The following is a 20,996-nucleotide window of genomic DNA, read 5'->3' on the forward strand; positions in this document are numbered from 1 at the left end:
CTCTTGGAACTCTGATCACGGTCGGCATGGAGAATCCAGCGAGAAAACCAAATGATAAATAGTTGAACGGTGACTCCGCACATTATCACACCACTCGCCGCCACCCTTCGCAGTCGACGCGCGTCACGTGCATATTACACGCCAGTTAATCCTCGTTAAATAATTATTTATCATTTGGCTCTACAAGCCGAGACAACCGGATAATATCTTTGTTCAAATGATTTACTAAATCAACAATGCCCTTTTCTTCACACCCTTTTATTGAAGCCTATGAGTATGCGGATAAGTACAAAGTTTTGTTACGTTTAGGTACTTTATTTATTTATTTAGTTTTTTGGTGTTGCAGTAAAAAAAGCTTACAAAGCGCTACCTAGGTTTTTGTTTGTTTTGTTGCGTCGGAAAAACAAAGGATGGTATATTGTAACAAAGTAGTAGTGCCTAATAAATGTAATAAAACATTATACCGAAGTTGACAAAAAGTTTGATGTTGGAGGAAGCATGCACACGCGCTCTTAATGCGGCCATTCTTTCGCTAATGTTTCTTTTTTGAGGTTTGCTTAGATACTTACAAAATGTTTGGACAATTTGGTTGATTATACATGAATTACACGATTTTTCTTTGGCCGGTATAACTGTCAACGCCGTAGTTTTTTGGGACTCTAATTTTTGGATAAAGCAAAATTCAAGTTTGATTTTTTACTTATCAGTTTTTTGTTGTTTTAAGTACAAAAAATACAAAATATTATAATTTTTATCAATAAATCAAAATAATTTACTTATTTTTTAGATTTTCAAGTAATCATAAAAATATTAATTTTTGTTTCTGAATTTACGAATTTCAATTTTTCGACCACTTTTTCTGCGTTTTACTGCAATTCCGTGAAACTTGCGCACTTGAGATTTATAACGGCATCAGCAATTGAAGCCAGAAAAGCAGAGGTGTGGATTGTTTCTGATTCGATAATTACGATCGCGATTGTCAGCGAGTCGGTTCCTTCTCTCGTTTTCTTATACCACTACACGTCTATCTACGTTTTCGATTGTTGTGCAGCGCGACGGAACGAAGCGAACCAACCAACGAACATCGCCAGCACCACACAAAAAAAAAACACAACACCATCATGGAAACGAAACAAGAAACAATACAACATAGAACAACGAAACGAAAAAAAAAACGATGACAATACAAGTCACCAACACGCTCGCAGCGCACATCGCACGAAACGAATTCGAACGCACGAACACGTCGGTTGTGCGCGCGAGATATCAAAAGAAAAGAATTGTCTATGAAGGAGCCATCCGCGTCAGAGGAGAGCTACTCGTACGCGTAGAAGCGAAGGAAGCGAAGAGCATGAAGGCTTTGACTTTTCGGTGCTGGTGCTGCTTGTGTCTTGTTGCGTTGTTGTTTCGTTTCGTTTCGCTTCTGGTTTTCGGCGCAGGAAGGCCGGCAATCCATGACAGTACACGAAAAAAATAATAAACGCACGCACAAATACAGAATACCGAAACGATAGACAAGTGTGTGTATGTGATATATCAAGGACCGGATTTATTCATAGTGGATATTCACACTCGAAAATGCGACGAGTCGACGGTCGCGACTTGTTGAACGCGAGCGATTTAATTGCCGGTTTCGGTGGCGCAATTTTCGTGTGCCGTTTGTTTTTTTGTTGTTTTAGCCGTGTACTTTTATGGATTTATTTACAATTTGAAGGAGGCGAGACTATTGTTCGGCGGTTTATTAAAATTTCAGACCGCTAAGTGAAAAATTACGCAAATTAATTTTAATCCACTTTTAACTTTAATTTCATTATGATTTATTTACATTTTAGCTTTTTAAATTATCACTTTTATGCTAAAATTATATAAATCATATTTTTTCACTTATTTATCACATGAAAATTTAATATTTCTTAAAATAGATTTTTTTTTTCAAAAAATTGACAAAAATTTTTTATATTTTTGTATTCTGCACGCAATATGTTATTTTTTATAGACTGCCATAATTCCAATTTATCTTTCAATGAAATTCGACATTGCGTGCGCTGGTCCTCGCTGAAATCAAAACGCTAATGTGCTTTAATTCGCTGTGCGTTCTTCAAAGTCATTTCGCGAGTCGACGTAACGCATCGCATCGCAGAGCGCAGCGTGTGTCGCCGCTGTTTCGACGTTTAGCGCGATAATCTACCTGAAAATTGACGTTTTATAAACGCCAGCGCTTTTTTCTCTTGCTTTTTGCTTTCCTCGCAAGCGTTGCGCGTTGTGCGCCACGAGAACAATACCAAGAAGTCGAAGTCACCCAACGTCTTGACTCCCAAAGTGTGTGCTTGAAACAAAATGGCAAACGTTTGATACTCGATTGTCGATTGTTTGTGTGAATGTGTTTGACGGCCATTTTGATTGGTATATTGTATGGGTATAATATTTGCTTGCATATTTTTCTGCGCTAAGGCGTCGCGTATTGTTTGTGTTCGTCTTCAGTGTTGCGAAATAGAGAGTAAATCGACTAACCGCATGTTTACGATTTAACACAAACGACGCTGTGTGACGAACGCGACGTAATAAATAAATACGTAATCGTGTATTTATTTGTGCATTTGTGGCTATATAGATGTAGCGTTTGTGTTGTGCTTGGTTTGCGTTTATTCTCGAGTGAATTTATTAATTTTTCCACGCGTTCGTGAAGTTTCCGACTCGTTTCCGACAGTCGACTTCTTCGTCAAAGCTGGTTAAACATAACCATATTTGAATATAGCTAAGTGGGTATGGCAGGTTGCAGTTAGATATCTGGATATTATTGAAATGTCTTGAAATTCACCTTATCGACAATTTTTTACATTTTTTTGATTAATATTTGGTAAAATATTCGGTTATCACGAAATACTCACGATTGTTTTCGTTTCCTGCAATTTTAAGTTTGACAGCTTATCATATTTAATATTTTATTGATAAAAAGCACACAATTTTTACATTTTTAACAAATTAAACCGTATTTTTTCAAGAAACTAAATTTAGTTTTTAAAAATTATTCGCTTATTATAATTCATTGTGAAAATGACAGTTTTTACCATAAATTTACACTTTAAAGATAATTTATCGATAAATAAAGTTAAATTATATGAAAATACTATGTTAAAACTTGCCGAACTTAGCGCAATTTAATTATCTAAGACATGTAAAATTACCGAATGCCGCCGACGAGCGCCCGCGTTAATAACGATCATTAATTAGCGATATTTTATAAAAAACACAATGATTATAACTGCGCGAACAAATTTTCATCGCCATGCGATTTTCCACGCTCGGTTATCGCATCATAAACGATATCGAAACCATCGGCCACGGCCGCAATTAATAACATCGCGAATTAATTAAATTTACATTCTTGGATTTCGCGCTGCGCGCTGCGGCGATGAAAACTCTTGAGAAAAACGCACGCGGCGCATAAATAAATAATAACCATTCGTGATTTCAAGATGGACGCTTGGCATCTTTTACATGACGCATACAAACATTTACAATCGCTTACAAGACGCTCACATGACGTTTGACGGCGGCGATGATTTTTAATGCGTCGGCCGTTTCGTTGTCTACTCATTATAACAATTCACCGGCGTTGCATTAAAGTGATTATCTAAGCCGCTGCAACACCGAGCGAGCGCAGAACTTCAATATTTTACGATTTATTAGCATATAATCTGTAAAACATTACGAATTAAAACGTTTTACAATGGCTGCTATTAATTGACATAGCCACCATGTCGTATATTTACTGCTGAGGTTATATTTAACCTCATTGTTGTTTGTTTTGACGTTTTATGTTAATCACTGCATTTTATCATCCAGTATGTAATCGGAAAGTGCATAAACATAATGCATTAAGCTGCTCCGCGCATCGTCGTTACACACATCCGCGAGATTATTGAATTTAATACTCTAATTACACGTAATTAGTCCGGTGAGCTGCGCTTTAATAACAATTTACTAACTGTTTAGCGTTCGGACGCGAAGATCGCTAAAATTTACCTACGCGCACTTATTTCACGTCTCGAAAGTCACAAAATGTCCTAGCATTACATGAAATTATGTTAAAATAAGATGCGTAAAGTAAACGAAACGAAATTGTAGTAATTTTTAGTTAACCTTAGTTTAATACATGCTGCGCCATCTGGTGGGAAATGGCCAATGCTAGAAAGCTCGCTCGCTTTTGGTTTGCGTAAGAAGTGATTCCCCTTTTTTGCTGGAAACTTGAGTGGGAGAGTATCGCGTGCGTTTGCTTCGCTCTACCTGGTCGGCCTTGGACGTTCCGCGGCCGTAGTCATGACAACTGTAATTAATGATAGGCTTGCGATTGGTCGGGCGGCGGCGCATCCATATTTTTATGGATTAATATGGCCGAGCCCGAACGTGTTCGACGCGTCTACCCACCGTAGGTACATGCATAGCAAATGCAATCGGCGTTTGTTTCTTGTATACACAATATTGTAGGATTTTTACATGTTTTTAATCACATCTACAGTACATACCTATTTCATACGACAAAATCACAAATATTCATTGTTTTACGTGGCAAGTTATCTAAATTTATATAAAAAAAGAAACGTTTTTCTTTGCTTTTACGAGTCACGACTGACTTCTTATCTTTTTACAATTAATCTCTATGCAATTTGCAAAAATATTGGATTAATAATAATGGTAGATTATACGTGTGTGTAGCTGGTATTCATCTGGGAGATAATTCTAGGGTTGTAAACGATATTCATACAGCTCGTCGTTGGGAGACGCGCTCTGAATGATGCGATCCCTCTTGAAGCGCATCTTTGGCGACCAACCACTGGGCAGGCTGTCGTCTGGCGTTTTTGCGTCCTCACGAGGTAATTGCGAATTATAATATTCCAGCCAGCGCACCAGTAATTGCGGTGACGCAAATAATTCGGGGTTGTACTCGTACAGGTCGGAGAGTTCGGCCCACAAGGGTACTTTAATCAGGATTTTAAATCACAAAAGTTTAATTATAATAATCTTTCAAAGTATAAAAATGTAAAATAATTGGAATAATGTTAAACTTTTTTATTCTTGTGTTTTGTGTTATTTTTTTGTTAAAATTTAGACTATAAATAACTAATTTCAATAAACTTACGTTTGGTATCACTGGGTGGCTCTGTAATGCGTCGTCTACCAATTCGCGGCACAGATTTTGATGCTTTAAGGAAAAACTTTTCGAAATCGTCGTTATTGTTACCATTTTGCGGACGACTACGTTTTTCGATTCTTTGCAATTCGAGATTATCTTGGCAACGAACAAATTCAATAGTACTTAGTGCCATTATCAGTAGCACAATAAATAATGCAAATTTTTCAAACATTTTTACCAACACAACCTAACTTAAGTTAGTAATTACTTATGGAATCTTCTGAATTAAAAAATACTACGCGACTGTTGAATGTAATCGTATAAGACATGAAATAAAAAGTAAAAATCGAATTTTTGGCTTATATAGCTCCGGAAAGTGCTCGTTAGCATTCACGATGCGATTGCAGCGGTGCAGATGTTACCCTTCTGCTGCAAGCATGCGGATTGTTAATTGGCTGCGTTCTCGGCTTAGTACACGCATTCGCGCGTAATTAGTGCGAGGTGACACGACGCACACGAAAACGGATGCCTGGATGCGAATTCGAATTTTAATTAGCGCGCGTGGATGTGAGTAAACCAGCATAAAATGCGGTTCAACGCGATGTTAATGATGAAATTCAGGTGGCATGTTTAATATTCTACCAGCGTTACTTTCATTTACAGTTTTTTGCTTCAAATGAAATAAAACAAAGTTTTAAGTTGTATTTATACCGTTTATACTACAAAAAAAGTTGTTAATAATTTAAGCAAATAGTAGAACCGGTATTGGACAAGTATAAAAATCCTATTTTAATTAGTTTTACGTTTTGTTAATCTTGTTTCTTTTATTAAATTTGCACTTGTTGGTGTGTCGTTGGTTGCCTACGATGAAACACCACAAACTCATGTTCGCCAACGTGCATTCCGCAACTTTCAGTCTTAACCTCTAAATAAATGTGTAAATCATCGTGTTACCGCCAACATAAAAACTATATCAAAACAGTAATTAAACACAAATAATAAACAAAAACATCAACTATGGCGTAAGTCTTGTGATTTAAATAATCGATTGACATATAATATAATACTTGCCTTCTAGTGTTAATCGTGTAAACGTAAATTTCGTGCCCAGCAACTTATCACTTCACTGTTTTTCAACGGAAATCAACCAACAGACTTACAAATATGACATTCTAAAGATGAACAACTCGCTAATGATATTCGTCAATGAAAAGAACGCTGAACAATTCGAAGATCTCTCTTACGCCGTCCTAAATCCACAATCAACACACATCACAAGCATACAAATCTTTGGTAGTTTTCTAAATGAGGAATCCAGGAATCTTGTACATCATTTAGGTAAGCGCCTAAAAAAGAACATCTATCTCAGTCTGAACGTCGTCGGCGATAAACATCTCTATGCTAGAATTGAGCAGCAGTTGTTTGAGGAGATAAAAAATAACTTGCACAAGTTTTAAGTTTTTGTCCTTTATGTTGATGCTGGCTACCACACACATTTATTACTATATGTTCATAATTCATTTTTTCGTAATTATTGTGTTATATATTTAGGTATCTAATAAAAATATTGCGCAATAAATACATTTTGCGATTTTGTCTTCCATATGTTTCTGGTTTGTTTTCAATATATTTGTATATATATAATTTCACTTTGTTTCTCTAAGAAATATAGAATTCTCTTCCAGGTTTGAAATTATAAATCTCACATCCAGAAAAGTTCATAACGTCCGCGTTGAGTTATAACTTAAATTCATTAAAGAAAAGAAAAAGAACGAAAAACAACTTAGTATCAATAAAGTAAGATTAATGTAAAGTGTAATCACTTATTCCGACAGTAGCTATATTTTATCACTCGTACGAATTATTTAAACAATTGAAAACTTGAAATAAATGGCCATTCAATAAATATTTTTCTCTTTTCGCTAGATTAAGTTCTCATTCCAAGTGATTCCAATGTTGGACCGCTGCCCACCGATTGATATCTACGACGACACATAGAGATTGACTTGATTGACAACAACGAACAGCAAGCCAAGTCGAGAATAACGCTAGAAGCACAGCTATATAAGTGGTGGCGTGCGCTAGGTGGCTCTGAGGTCGACCAAGATGGCGGATGCACGGCTGCGGACTATTTCCGCGGCGAGTACTTCGGATTGGCGGGCATGTGCGTGAAGCTGCGCAATTCGTAGCACATATCAATGCCGTGCGCGGTCGCCGTGTCAACATCCGCCTTGCGGAAGATAATCATGCGCACGTCGCTGTGCAGATATATGCGCCCCGACTTGGAGCTGAGGAAGCGCAGGTGGACAAGGTAGCGCAGCCACTTGGGGCCCCACTCTTCGAGGTGGCGGTCGGTGCACTCGGCGGGCATGTACAGTGTGCGCTGCCGGATGAAGGTCTGCGAATTGGGCGGCATGTCGGAAAGGTCGTACATAATGACGAACATCTTCACCACGGTGCCGAGTGGATTAAAAAGGGTCACTTGGACCGTGCCCGTCTTTGGCACCATGTACCCTTTTTTGCCTAGGTTAATATGACCCTGCGCACATAAGAAAATAAAACTCGTAAGTTTCAGCATAGTGTTTGAGATTTTTTATTGTAAGACTTGCACTTACCAAGTAGGGAGATGAGACTTTATCGTTGTCGCCGAGTGTGTAGAAGAAGACTGTAACGGGGACGACTAGGTGACGCGGTACGAAGGAGCCGCTTGCGCCGAGCTCGGCAGTAAAGCCATGGACTGTGGACACCGGTTCGAGGCGGCCATTGAGGACTGACTCTTCGAAACTTCCTGCAAGGTAGGATAATCAAAAGTTAAATAATTTTGCATGAACTGGGGTAAAGTTAAGTACAAAAACGTACCTAATAAATTGGCAGCATTGCTTCGTCGATAGTGCTTAACAGGCGACGGCTGCTTCTTCGGATAGTATGTTTCCGGGCTGCATGGTGAGACAATACTGCCATCGCTTTCACTATCGTCGTCTGTTGAAATACTTGTCGAGAATAATGCACTGCAATGATAAAATCAGGGTTAAATAAGATCAAGCAGTGATTTTACAACACGCGTTTTACCTTTTGATATCTGAAACAGAATTAATACTGGAATCGAAGTCAAAGTTGAACTTCCCGCGGCGTACCGGCGCCGGGCTACTGGTGAGTGGTAACCCGGTGCGCGCATGAAACACCATATTGGCGGCATTGTCCAGCGACTTGCGGAACTTTGCCTTCGCGTTCGGCGACGGTATGTCGATGATATTGCTTTCGTGTTTGTGCTTGTCGTCGCCAACCGCCAACTGCAGGTTGGAAATATCTCGCATTTTCTTCGTCCCGGCGGTGCCGGTGTTGGCGGTGGCTGCCGGTCCGCCGCCATTATCACAATCCGCGTACACCGCTATCTTGCCACTACCCCTATTGCTACAACTAGGTGCTATATCACGTTTGTCGGCTTGCTTATCACTATTTATATCACTGACGCTCTTCTGAAGCGCGCGTGCGCATCCGCTCAGCAGGTGGGTGCCCAGCTCGCCCAGCCTTTGAACACATTTGACATCACGGGGGCTGCTGCTACAGCTAGGATTGCAGCTGGCAGTGCTAGTAGTATCACCGCTGCTGGTGCTTGAGATGGGCTCGTCTTGTAGGCGACAACTGCGCAGGATGGCTTGTAAGAATACATCGCTGCGACTCGCCCCCGCTGGCGCACCACCCTCATCGTTTTGGTGCTGTTGCTTCTTGAGATCTGCGTTTGACTTAAAGTCTAACTTGGGAGTTTTCGGGGATTGCTCCACCTGCGGATTACAATTGCGTTTTTCGCTCGCATTTCCCGCAGTAGCAGCGGCTTTCGATGTGGACGCCTCCCCGTAACAGCAGACTCGCTTGAAACTCCCCACGCGTTGTTCTTTCCGCAACTCGAAATCATCCACATCCTCACAACGGTGTTTGCCCTTGAGTGTGCAACTCAGATGCATTCGATCGTCAAGCAAAAACATCTCATCCGTAGCTTCACTCTTTGCAGGCGTTGGTTCTGTTTGCGCAGGCGCGCTAGCTTCGGCCGCACACTGCTTACAATCGAGCGTGGGTGGCGCCATGCGGGGCAAACTCTTCAGTGTTACTTTGAGTTGATATCCGTTGCCGATATCGGCTAGCGGGAAGTCGTGCGTGTTGACGGCGATGGATGGCGAGAACTTGCAGCGCTCGAAGGTTTCGCCCGGGATGGTGAGATTGTATTTCAGATTGTTGCTGGAGATTTTTAAGCGTGCGCCTTCCTTGTCCTCTTCTGCCTGACTCGACAGCCAGGCGGAGATTTGCGAAAAGTACAGTTGTGAGCGGATGGCGTTGATTAGTTGATTGAAATTAAACGTGCAGACATCAGACGATCTACAACCAAGTTGTTTAAATATAATTATGAACATAATAACTCGTAACGGTTCCGAAATATTTACCGATTGCGTAGGACGCTAATATACCACTTTTCTAAGAGAATATCCTCGTTTTGGTGGTCCTTATCACTGCCCCCGCTGGTTTCCTCGCTGGCGCAGGGACAGACCATGGACAGCAGCACGTCCACGCAGAGGGGGATGCGTCGTTGCCATAGGTTTAGCACTTCGTTGCGGACTTGCTCGTATTTCTGACACTGCGATCATTAATCATAAATGAATTAGTATCATCATTCATAGTTGGATTAGTTTGATGTTTGAGTAGTATAGTACTCTTACCAACTCATCATTTCGATTGCAATCGTGTTGCTCCTTGCTGTTTTTCAGCACGCTGCAGCAGTGCGGGCCCTCATAGAAGCCGCGGCTCTTGGCCGCTGCCGATTTGCCGGGGATGCGGCCTTCGGTGACGAGCGCCGTCAGCGCGACAAGCACGTCGCCGCCACCGCCGCCGTCCCCACTGCAAAAACGCTGCGTTTCCACGTCGAAACTTGAACTGTGCATCTGCAAGCAAGTAAAAACTCTTGTAACTTCAAATTCTTTTCGCCAAAATAAGTAGAAATATTCGTAAAACTTTTTTAAAAGGGGCTAAAAATCTTAACCTAGAATAAATAAATAATTAGGTATAATAAATAACAAAATTCGGTTTATTTAATTTAAAGTCAAATCGATTTTTTCGGAATAATATTTAATTTAATAAGGACAAATGACAACCTAACACTTAATTAACACTAAAGATGCGTTTGAAGAGAAATTTTAATTAAAATAAAACACGCATCTTTGCATTCATGAATTAATTTAACAGCTTTCATTATTAACGTTATATCCTTCTAGCTCAGATACACATAGTTCAGTATATTTGGATAGAACAAAAATAAATTTCAAGATAAACGAAATTGGAGCATGGGTAGTATGGTGTGTGTGTGTACTTGTTTGTGAAACACAAATGAGTGAAACAAATGCGTAAAGTTTATATTGTTTTATTGCGCTTGTAGTGTTATAAAATAAACGAGTCGTTTTCGTCATTTACTTTCGTTTCCGTTGTTTGTTGCGCTTCAGCTGCTTACGACGAATTTTTCAAGTACTCGTATTTTCGGGCGAGCGGTTCAATTTAGAAAACCGCACTAATGACAAGACCAACTTCCCAGTGACGAGTTTTTAAAGCCATAATGTCGCTGTTTTCCACATTTATTTATTAATCAACTTCCGCGTTTTCTAATATCAATTCTCTTTCTAATCGAAACTTTTTATTTTCACAATGAATAACTTTTTATATTCCTCAATATAACGACAGCTTCGCACTTCGCACTTGGGGCTCGCAGCAGAAAGATTCTCAGTTTGTCGCGCATTGACCGTTGCCATCGTCGTGTGGGCTCGAACCGTTCAGAGTGCGAATGCTGCAAGAACTGATTCGGTCGACGGGGCCGAAGCTTGGATCGCGCAATCCGCGCGCGTACCGAGCACACACACACACACAGAATAAATTGTTAATGTTGGTGTGGAATAGATGGATGTAAATGTAGGTTCGCGAAAAGTGGGTCAAACTAGCAGCGAGCGGCAATCGCGCGTGCAGCACGAGGCGAAACAGACAGATTCAGCGGCGGTGCGAGTGCGAGAAGAAGGCGGCGTGTACAACACGGATAACGGTTCGCGGGTCGTGTGGGGCAAAGCGGGCCGGACCTCAAAGCTTCCTCTCACTATTTCCAGCATCTGGAGCTGGAACCCAACTCAGGTCCAACAAGCAAACCTATTTTAGGTCTACCTGTAGGTTCTAAACATCCGAAATTAAAATTTCATTGTTTTACCATTTCGTAATCGCCATCGATCGGTTCTCAGCATTTTTTTCACAATATCTACACATATGCACAATTTAAACGAGTACAATGAGTTGTGCTACTCCACTTTCACACTTTTGAAACCTTCAATTAGGAACAAACCCGTATTATACAAGAAGTAGCTGTTTTATTAATAAGAATATGTGATATCTGTTCCAATTTTTGCAATTAAAACTTTTAATGTGTTACGAAATGTGAATTTCTTGATTTTCAACTCAAGCGAACAAGAAAAATTGACATTTAACTATGCATAATCTGATCACCTCAGTCACTTTCATATCCTCCATGTTTTTTCGCCGATGGCGATGACATTCTATAAGCCCAGTAAGCGATAGCGAGAGGAAAGCCAACCGCAACATAAAAAAGCACACTGCTTGTTGCTGGTAGTGCTTGCTCAATGCCTAAAAAATAAACGCCTAGCAACAAAGCCACAACCGTTGCCACTGCACACACCTAACACCTATCTAATAGCAGAAACTAAGAAACAAAATAACCGCAGAGGAGAAACATAGAGGCAAGAGAAAAAAAACCGCATGAAAAACGAGTACAACTTTCAACACGTTTTCCTCTTAATTTGTTTTTAATGCTATACAAATAACTGAACCAGACAGCGAACAGGATTTAACTTGTAATTGCTGCTGAGCTTGTTTCGGATAATAAATGTGATTGCTTTTTTATTCATTTGCAATATTGCAATCGCGATTAAAATGCCATAATTCCGGTTGTTATCGTCGCGTCTGTTTACGTTTTAATTAATAAACGCAGTTTTTGCAGTTCTTTGTTGTTTTTTTTTTGTTTCCGCACAAAGTTTGCGTCTGCTACTACGCGTATCGATTCGTGTGCCCAAACATTTCGGTTTGTTTTTCATCCCGGCAACACAAACAAATGAAAAACGACGAGTTTTCTGGGCGCTAGCCGCCTCTAGGATGCTGCCATAAATAGAGCCATCGGCACGAGACGCTAGACACATGCGCACGAGGTGTATTTCGGTGCGCTTTCGATAACAGCTGATCGTTACTCTCTCCCTGGGTCGTCCCGTTTTCGCGTTTCACTTGTTTTCGGCCCGCGCGTGCGTGCACACACAGCCATACAAGTCTCGCCGCTTTGTAACATTACACACATGCCGTTGTATTTGTGGGGACTGCAATCCCGTGACGTCAGACCGTTAGAAACGGACTGGAAGATGCATATCATATTGGTTTGACGAAGCAAGAAGGTGTGTTACTGCTCATGCGCTTTATAGATTTCGTGAATTTTGCTTGTGGTTGTGAGCCACGCGCGCCAGCTGATCGAGCGCAAGGACAGCTGACTGCCAGCACGCCGCGATTGGTGCACAAGCCGTCCGCGTGTACATACACAGCGCACCGTTGTTCTCTCTACATGGCTGTGTGTGCTGGGTTGTCAAGGTTGCACCGACTCAGCTGCTGCATAAAGCACTCCAACTCATCTCATCATGTTTTCGTCTCGCGTACCTTTTTAGTTTCGTTTATTGTTTACACAAACTCTCAAATAATATCCGAAACAAATTCATAAAACCGTTATCTAAAATGGCCGCCATTAAATTTCCAGCAGACCTAACCTTAATTGACCTTATTTAAACATTGCACTTATGCTTATCGTATAGGTCGTGTCTCGTGTACATTCATAAAAAATTCGCAGTCGCGTCGAAAATTCATTCATGCGCTCGTGGTTGTTGACGCATGTGTGCGATTGTTCATTTTGCAAACACGAACAAAATAATTAGGAATTCGCCTGAGTCAGTGGCGGAAATTACCACGGCGCGGTATTTCGCGCTGAACAAAGAAAAGCAGTCGGTGAGTGCGTAGTTTTCCACTCCGTTTATGCTGAAATTAATCAATTTCGGTGTCGGCGGTCCGGTTCAACGTTCATTTCGCTTCGCCCACAGAAACCGAACTCACATCAAACACATCCTGATGAATGATGATGACTTATGCGTGTATCATGTAGCTGTTAGGCTCGGCGAGAATCAATAAATTGATTACAATTCTCATCAACACCAATTACACTAATAAATGTTACAGTAATTGGCACGTGCATGAACTATAACCGTAGACAACTTGACTCCAGTCAACTTTGGCGCACGGTTTACGCTGAAATTTATTATAACGGGTTCGACTTTTTTAGCCGGCGAGTGAGTTTGTAACTGTTTTGTTTCTTTTAACAACAGTCAGCACATTGACCAGCGAGTACCCAGATTAAAATCAATTCGCAGCAGGAAAAAACGCTGCACAATTGTGAAACTTGATGAAACTAGATTTTTCTCGCTTATTTGGAGCCACACTATGTGTGTAAAGTTGAGAGTTGAACAAATATGTTCATTGCCAAATTGATTATGTCATGGCATTGAAAAATAATGCGTAGTTGCGTACGGCTTTGTGCTTGTTATAAAAGGTGCGTAAAACAGTGCGTAGATCAACGTTTGGCTGACGAAAAGTTTCCGAGTTGGTTTAATGACACGTCATTGAATATTACACGCCTGAAATGTTTCAGAATGTTTTAGGCGTAGGAGAATAAAATATCAAGGAATACAAGTGTGAAGTTGATGTTTCTATGTAAATTATTTATTGTAATAATACAGTTATTTGTGTTGGTTTAATCATGAAATAATTGGTGTCTATTTCTTGATTTTTGGTAATATTGCGACATCCTGAGAGTAAATATTTTGTGTTTATTAGTGCAAATATTAGTTTTGAACGGAAAAATAGCATTCATATATAAACTTCGGTAAAATTTCAAAGATAAATACTAATATCTAATAATATCAAACGCAAGCGTCTTTGGAACGTCATCAGACGTGAAACCGTCAAATGAAAAAACTTCCGGATTTAAATGAACTAAATTTAGACGCTGAGATTTTTGAAATTTAGCACATACCGAAAAACATATCTCAAATGTGATGCCAAGTCAAACTTCACAAAATTATAACAAATTTGACTTCTGTTTTTAAATCTAAATTAAACAAAAGAATTTGGGTGAAAGCAAACAAACAGACAAAGTCTTAACTTAAAATAAATTCGAATATAAAAAATGTAAAAGTCATCCAACGTACGAACGTCAAATTACATCGGAATTGTGATTAAGTATTCGACTCTTGGTTAATGTTGATCAACATGTTTGTGTTTTCTGGCAAACAAATAAAAAAATCAGACACGTTACATTTCAGCTAAATATAAATATAAATCAAGATTAGACCAGACGCAGACTGAGACACCGATTTGTTTAGTTTAGTTTTACCTCACTAAACTTAGGCTAAACCTTTAAATGTTAAACCTGTTTTATTTCTATTAAACTATTAACACATATGTGTTATAAAATAGATACACATTTGTACTTCTAGGTATTACATCTAATTAAATTTATAATCTATCTATATATCTATCTATTAGTGAGTGTGCGTTGTTCGTATTTGTGCAATTGCAATATTTGTACCTCAGCGACCTTGCGTCGACCTGGTGTGTGCACGTGCGATAACATAATCTACCACAAGCGAGTCATACATTGTCCATACACACATAATATACACAGCTGCTGTAATTCACTCCCACACACTGGTTCGGATGTAACACACATAGCTGCACACATGTTTCGCCACGCGACACGTGCGATTTTTTTGTTAGTATTCCAACACTTTCGTATTCCGCATGAAATCGCGGTATATTTATTAATACATATTAATAATATGCTTTATTCTTTGTTTACTTTAATTTACAATTTTAATTCGTTTGTTTTTTATAAATGCTAATGAGATCTACAATCAAAAAAGTGCTTTGTTACCTTGACGTCTTGGCTATTTATACACTGCATTAATTCGCTGTGATATAGAACAATGCAAAGTGTGGCTGCAGCGGTGCGCTGTGGTAATTACTCAAATTGCATTTTTGATGCGATGAGTGTTGGGTTGCGTCAACCTTGGTGCTTGGTGTCAGGATGTTTAAGTTTTAATTTTTATTTAATCGCAAACTTTACTAAGAATGATGAGAAGTTATACATTTTTTTTTACTTTAAATTATCTTTTTTGGCGTAGTTTTTAGTAAAAATTTCATTGTTTTTATTTTCTTTTCAATAGTATTTGCTATTTTATTTTAAACAAGTCAGAATTGCTAATAATTCACTTTAGAGCTATTTCTGATTCAATTAATTAGCTAAAATTAAGATAGAATCTCTATATCAATTTTCATCTCTTAATTAACACCCTTCAAGTCACAATTTCCTATATTTTAATATTTATTATCCTATTCCTGGTGGAGATGATTCCAATAAACCATAGATCATCAAAATCTACCAAACCGTTCTGGAGTTATAAATGATGTAACTAACAAAACTATTTTATATATAGATTAATAAATTTTCGGTGGTTATTGTGATAAGCTGATAATATTTACCTATAACCATTAAATTTGGCAGCTTTATAAATTGATACTCATAAAACTATGATTGCTATTTAAGTTAAGTAATAACGCGATATAATCTGCTTATTTTTACGTTATCACGTGAACGGAAAGTCTGAGTCAGACGAGCGTGCACGTCGGTAAAATGAATTCCAAGACATTCCAGTACAGTGCCCTCGGCGGCAAAAACGCGACCCCACAGGGTAGCGACCCGTCTCGACGTGCGTCTCGTCGCCGAACCCGAACCCGAGAACCAAGTGCACATGATGCACACGCATCGCACTCGCGCTGTGCGCCGGCCGACGCTGCGGTCGCCGTTGTCTCTTTGGGGTCAAAATACTTCCCGCTATGGAAATGCCCACGTCTCCGCTGCACTCGGCTGGGCCGACTGTGTGGTGAGCCAGACCAAGAGATAGTCTACTATCTCTGTAAGGTCTGAGGTTTTTACTTTCAGTTCAGAATCAAAACATAATCAAAATCAGTAGGTACTATAGTAATATTATATACTTGATTCAATTTTTATTTACTTTTTCATTTCCTATACGCATGATACGATAACGATAGATAACAATATAAAGATTTGCTTTCCACTTGTATATAATTTTATATTTTCAGTAAGTCTGTGTGCATGTGGTTTGTAATCATGTTTCGAGCCTAGATAACAAACCACCCATGTTTAGAGTGAACCATGAACACTCAAAACACGAAAAACTACAAATTAAGTAACACAGCACAAGGAAGTCACAAAACATAAAATAATACAAGGTAAACAAATAGCCAACATTTGAAAATAGAAAATTTACACCAAGTTATATTCCGAAGTGATAAGTATTTTAATGAGACAAACTAGGATTATTTATACTCGTATTTCCAATTTACTTAAATTTTATTTCTCAGTGGCTTCTAAGCCGAAATAGTTCATAACCAATTTACTATTTATCTGTATATGAATGTGAGGCGCATGACTGCATAAGCACGTGATGAATTAAGAGAAAGAATCTGCGTCAGCGCGCCGCGCGTGTGTGCTTAATTCGAATTCTTGAAACGGTCGCGAAATCGGCGAAAGCTAATTGACTTGCTCAAGTAACCCAAGTGACTTCGATCGTAGACATTGATTGAGCATTGATCGCGGATCAAGGCGGTTGGTTGGTGAGCGAATCTCTCTTGGATGTCTTGGAATTTGAATCAAGCGTAATTGATTTGGAAAACTAAATTGGAATTTCTAAGGAGGTTTTAAACGGAAATGTAGGTTTATTACACAGGAATAATACACTTTATCCACGGTACTTTTAAATTTAAAATATAATGAAAATAGAATGTCTTTAAATTAAAATCACATTACGCGAAGTAAAAGTACAGCAAAAAATCTGAATATTTTCTTTCTTCTTTGGATTTTTTCAACTTCCTTGCGAATATAAGCAAAAATAATATCAACACATATGTGCTCGCTCATCAGAAGTTCTCCGCAGTGAGCGCTCTCTCGAGCGTGCAGAGAAAGTCGCCGCTTACATAATTGTTAATAATAATTACGCACGGCGCGGTGAGCGGTAATGATAGCCTAGTAACGTGTTAGGAATTGTATTGGTTATAATCATGAAATTACTACAATACACATTGTATGAATTCTATTCTAATAAATATTTTATATACAAAGTGTATTAGGACAATGGTATGACTTCATATATTAAAGTTTAAAAAAAAAACTTTACTTGCAACATTTTTTAAAAGCACTTTGTATTATCCTAAACGAAATAAGCAATTCCTACATAATTAATAGGTAGACACGCGGCTCATATTCTAATGAGCGGTTTCAGGATGTGAATAAGATTGCAATGTTGCATGAGGTTGCAAATAGAATGGAAATATATAATGATATATCGTAATAATTGTCGGTTGTGCTCGTAAATGTGATTTCTTAATTAATCGACTCGTTTATTCTTTATCATGAGGCATTACGTCAATGATTAAATGTCTGAGCACGCATGATGGATTTACTCATATTTCGGTGGGACTTGCATAATCGTCAAACAAAATGTCAACGAATTATATGCAGCAGAATAATTGCATAGTTATAGTATTTTATATTTTCTTGTGATATGTTCCGTGACTAAAAATATTTCCAACCGCAAAATGAGATCGCGTATAATTGAATAAAGACAATAACGGAATATTCAATCAAGTATGAAGTATGAAACTCACACACATCTACACGTAACACCGATTGTTTGTCAAATTGTGTCAAATTGTTCCATCAAGATTAGAAAGTTTAAATTTTCACCGTTTTTTTTTTCTGTTACGTAGCACACATTTTCGAAATAATTGAGGAATAATTTTGTAATTATAAATAATTGCAAAGAAAATGGTTTCTTTATTCATATCGAATGTTAAAGCGTTATTAAGTAGTTCGTTTTGTTTGAATAAAACAAAAGTGAAAATCTCAAACAAGCGCGCACAAAAGTGATTTGAGCAAACAATCGCGCATGATTCAAGCACACTATGAGTACATGATAATTGTTATTGCAAATTGTTGCAATAAACGCTCAACACTAGCAACACTCACGGTAAAAATGAAAGTGAGATGCGTAGTGCGTTTGCTTAATGCCCAAGTTAATAATCATTAACTGGTCTATTTAAGATACAATTGAATAAAGTGAAAAAGTGAAGCAAAAATTGATCAAACAATAACTTTTTATTTATAAACACTGACGAATCAATTAACGAAATATAATTAAGCCGCAAAAAGTTGAAAGAATGTTTAAACCAATTCGTAGGTTGGAAAATATCGCTTTTTTACTAGTATCGGTCAATAGGCAATAAAAGTTTACCTACATTGATAGGCGAGGCATGGCAATTGTAGAATGTCGTTCAACCCACTGAAATTTCGTTTGTAGTTTTTATTTCACCGTAATGATGTTTTGTGGCACTCAAGGACGTGGAAACTCGCCTATCGTTTGTTGCCAACCGATAAATATCACATAAAATTAACAGAATACTTGGAAATACTTAAATATACGTAAATAAAATAAGACGCGTGGATAAAATGCAGTATTCAACAGTTGACCTAAGTGGCAAAGATGAAAATCAACAAAGGGAAACCTATATTAAGAAATAATCATTAAATAAATATAAGAAGATCGGCAGTTAATGGAAAATTTATTACAGGAGTGCGCCTGAAATTGTTGCATTGTGTACAATTGATTTTATTCGCATGCTGAATTTCCGGTCTGTTATCATTGCCTACATATAATTATCATGACAAACAGCATACGGTTTGTTAATCGATGTTAAATCGAAGCGGAGCATGGCAATTAAGGGCCTTGTCCCTTCGCCGTGACCGCAACCAAGTATTTATTCAGTGTGCAGTGGAATATCTGATTCATAAATACCACCGGTATTCATTTTGTTTGACTTTGGAAAACAAGTTTTGCTTTATCGACCCAACGGCGCGTTTGACGTGGCGGCCCATACCGACTGCCAATTCTTCCATAATGCTTATTTCCGTTACATTCGACATCATGTACGTACGTCATCCATGACATCATATTTTTAAACATTTTCTTTTAAAGTTTAATAAAAACGGTGTTTTCTATATGGGGAAAAAGGAAAATTCTGCTGAATAAAACAACTCGTTGAATATTTCAATATATTTCGCTTGACCTAGCTACACGAAGACATTATTCAATTAAAAATTAATTCAGCTAATTAAAAGTTATTTGTTGCGGCTCATTATTTCGTCTAAATATTATTTGATTGTATTCGGATGTCTGACTCAGACGTTGGAACAATCGAAAGTTAAATCATCGTCGGGTTAAAATACAAACGCGCCGATAGCTCAGCTAATTAGCACATCTTATAATTAGCGTTATTAAATTCGTGTTCGGTGTTCCTTGAAAGGTTGATACCGCAGCGATGGTTAAAAATACACCCCGGAATCAATGTTAATTCGCGGTGCATTAAACCCACACCGCCACCACCGCGGAGGCGGCATGCGGATGACGCACGGACAGATTGCAACAGAGAATGTGAGGAGCATTTATTTATAACTTTACAAAGCCAATGTGGTAGACTGGTGGACCTGTAGATAAAATGGCAGCGCACGACCAGCTGTGTACGATACGATGACATTTGACAGCGAATACACCGCACTTAAGTCACATGCACGCAAAAAAAAAATCATAAGTTGAGAACGTACAATTTGCATGATTTGAATGTGAATGATTTAATAATAAATGACTTAATGTGAACTCGTCCTACGCTCAATTAAACTCAATTGACTTGTGTAGTTGAAGTTGAAACAAAGGTTTAAAGAGAGGTCATGTTTCGATAGAAAAAATTATGTTTTTAATTTATTTTCAATCATTTTACTTGCACAGACAGTTGTGGTTTGGAGAAAATAAAAAGATATCAACGTATCCACCGGGAACAAAGACGATCATCGCCCAATCGCCGTGTGAGCGCACGGCGACGACCATTTTGTAACACGCCAACTTCTTTGATTTTCCGCTGACTTTGCCACACGATTTTCACGCTGTTTTCGTAAGTGTTATGATGAAACTCACCTTCTTGATTGCTTGTCCTCACGTCCGCTCGCCGTGTGCTATATGATCGCACCCGACAGATAGTGTCTCAGCTTGCGATTCGACATTATCCGCTTGCTTCCTTCTGGGATGGCCGCCGATGGACAGAGGCTTTTGTGCAGCTAAAGTCCTCGCGTTTTCTTCAAGATTGTTCGAATGGCTACCGGGAATGTTCGCTGCGATTGCCACACCAGCGTTTTGTGATAATGGCAGACTGGCAGGCTGGCACTTTGGCACTACTCGCGACGGCGGATCTGAGTGTTTATGTTTATGCGCGTGTTGACAGAACACTGGCGAGCGAGCTACTAGTCAGCTGTTCGAAGGGGGCCTGCCAGTTTGGTTGTGGTTGTGTGAGTGTGTTTCGTGCGGTTCCCGCTGCACCCCGCTGAGAAAAAAACATCTGGTTGCGCTAGTCGCTGTCAGGTGAACGGAATATGCGCTGAATTTGAATAATCCACGTAAAATCTATAAAATTTTAGTAAATAATGTTATAATACGCTATTATTAATAAATGTATGTATTATTTGTGGATTATATGAACAATTTACTGCGTTTTGACGTCAAAAAGTGAAGGTTTTCACGATTTTACTTTGGTGTATCTTTGGTTGCGTCAA

General features: G+C 38.8%; 2 protein-coding genes across 3 annotated transcripts; both read right to left on the bottom strand.

Annotated features, from left to right (window-relative positions):
* Positions 1-4,555: 4,555 nt before the first annotated feature.
* Positions 4,556-5,486, bottom strand: LOC135801806 (uncharacterized). Its single transcript, XM_065315323.1, has 2 exons — positions 5,141-5,486; positions 4,556-4,979 (listed from the first exon to the last, which is right to left on the bottom strand). The coding sequence occupies exons 1-2, from the start codon at positions 5,364-5,366 to the stop codon at positions 4,741-4,743; spliced, it is 465 nt and encodes a 154-aa protein (XP_065171395.1). The 5' UTR covers positions 5,367-5,486; the 3' UTR covers positions 4,556-4,740.
* Positions 5,487-6,585: 1,099 nt separating this feature from the next.
* LOC135801752 (atos homolog protein A-like) lies at positions 6,586-20,730 on the bottom strand. Of its 2 annotated transcripts, none has more exons than XM_065315264.1 (7): positions 20,365-20,730; positions 9,844-10,065; positions 9,571-9,761; positions 8,204-9,505; positions 7,994-8,142; positions 7,750-7,922; positions 6,586-7,673 (listed from the first exon to the last, which is right to left on the bottom strand). In XM_065315264.1, exons 2-7 carry the CDS (start codon positions 10,063-10,065, stop codon positions 7,263-7,265), a joined length of 2,448 nt encoding a protein of 815 aa, XP_065171336.1. In that variant the 5' UTR covers positions 20,365-20,730; the 3' UTR covers positions 6,586-7,262. The 2 variants fall into 2 exon arrangements, with proteins under 2 accessions (XP_065171336.1, XP_065171337.1); XM_065315265.1 differs by lacking the exon at positions 20,365-20,730 and adding an exon at positions 10,592-11,181.
* Positions 20,731-20,996: the final 266 nt, after the last annotated feature.

Source organism: Atheta coriaria, unplaced genomic scaffold (genome assembly GCF_025399875.1).
Source record: "Atheta coriaria isolate IRGN ID8LTWV9N9 unplaced genomic scaffold, Caltech_Dcor_3.1 hic_scaffold_13_pilon, whole genome shotgun sequence".
Lineage (NCBI taxonomy): Eukaryota > Metazoa > Arthropoda > Insecta > Coleoptera > Staphylinidae > Dalotia > Dalotia coriaria.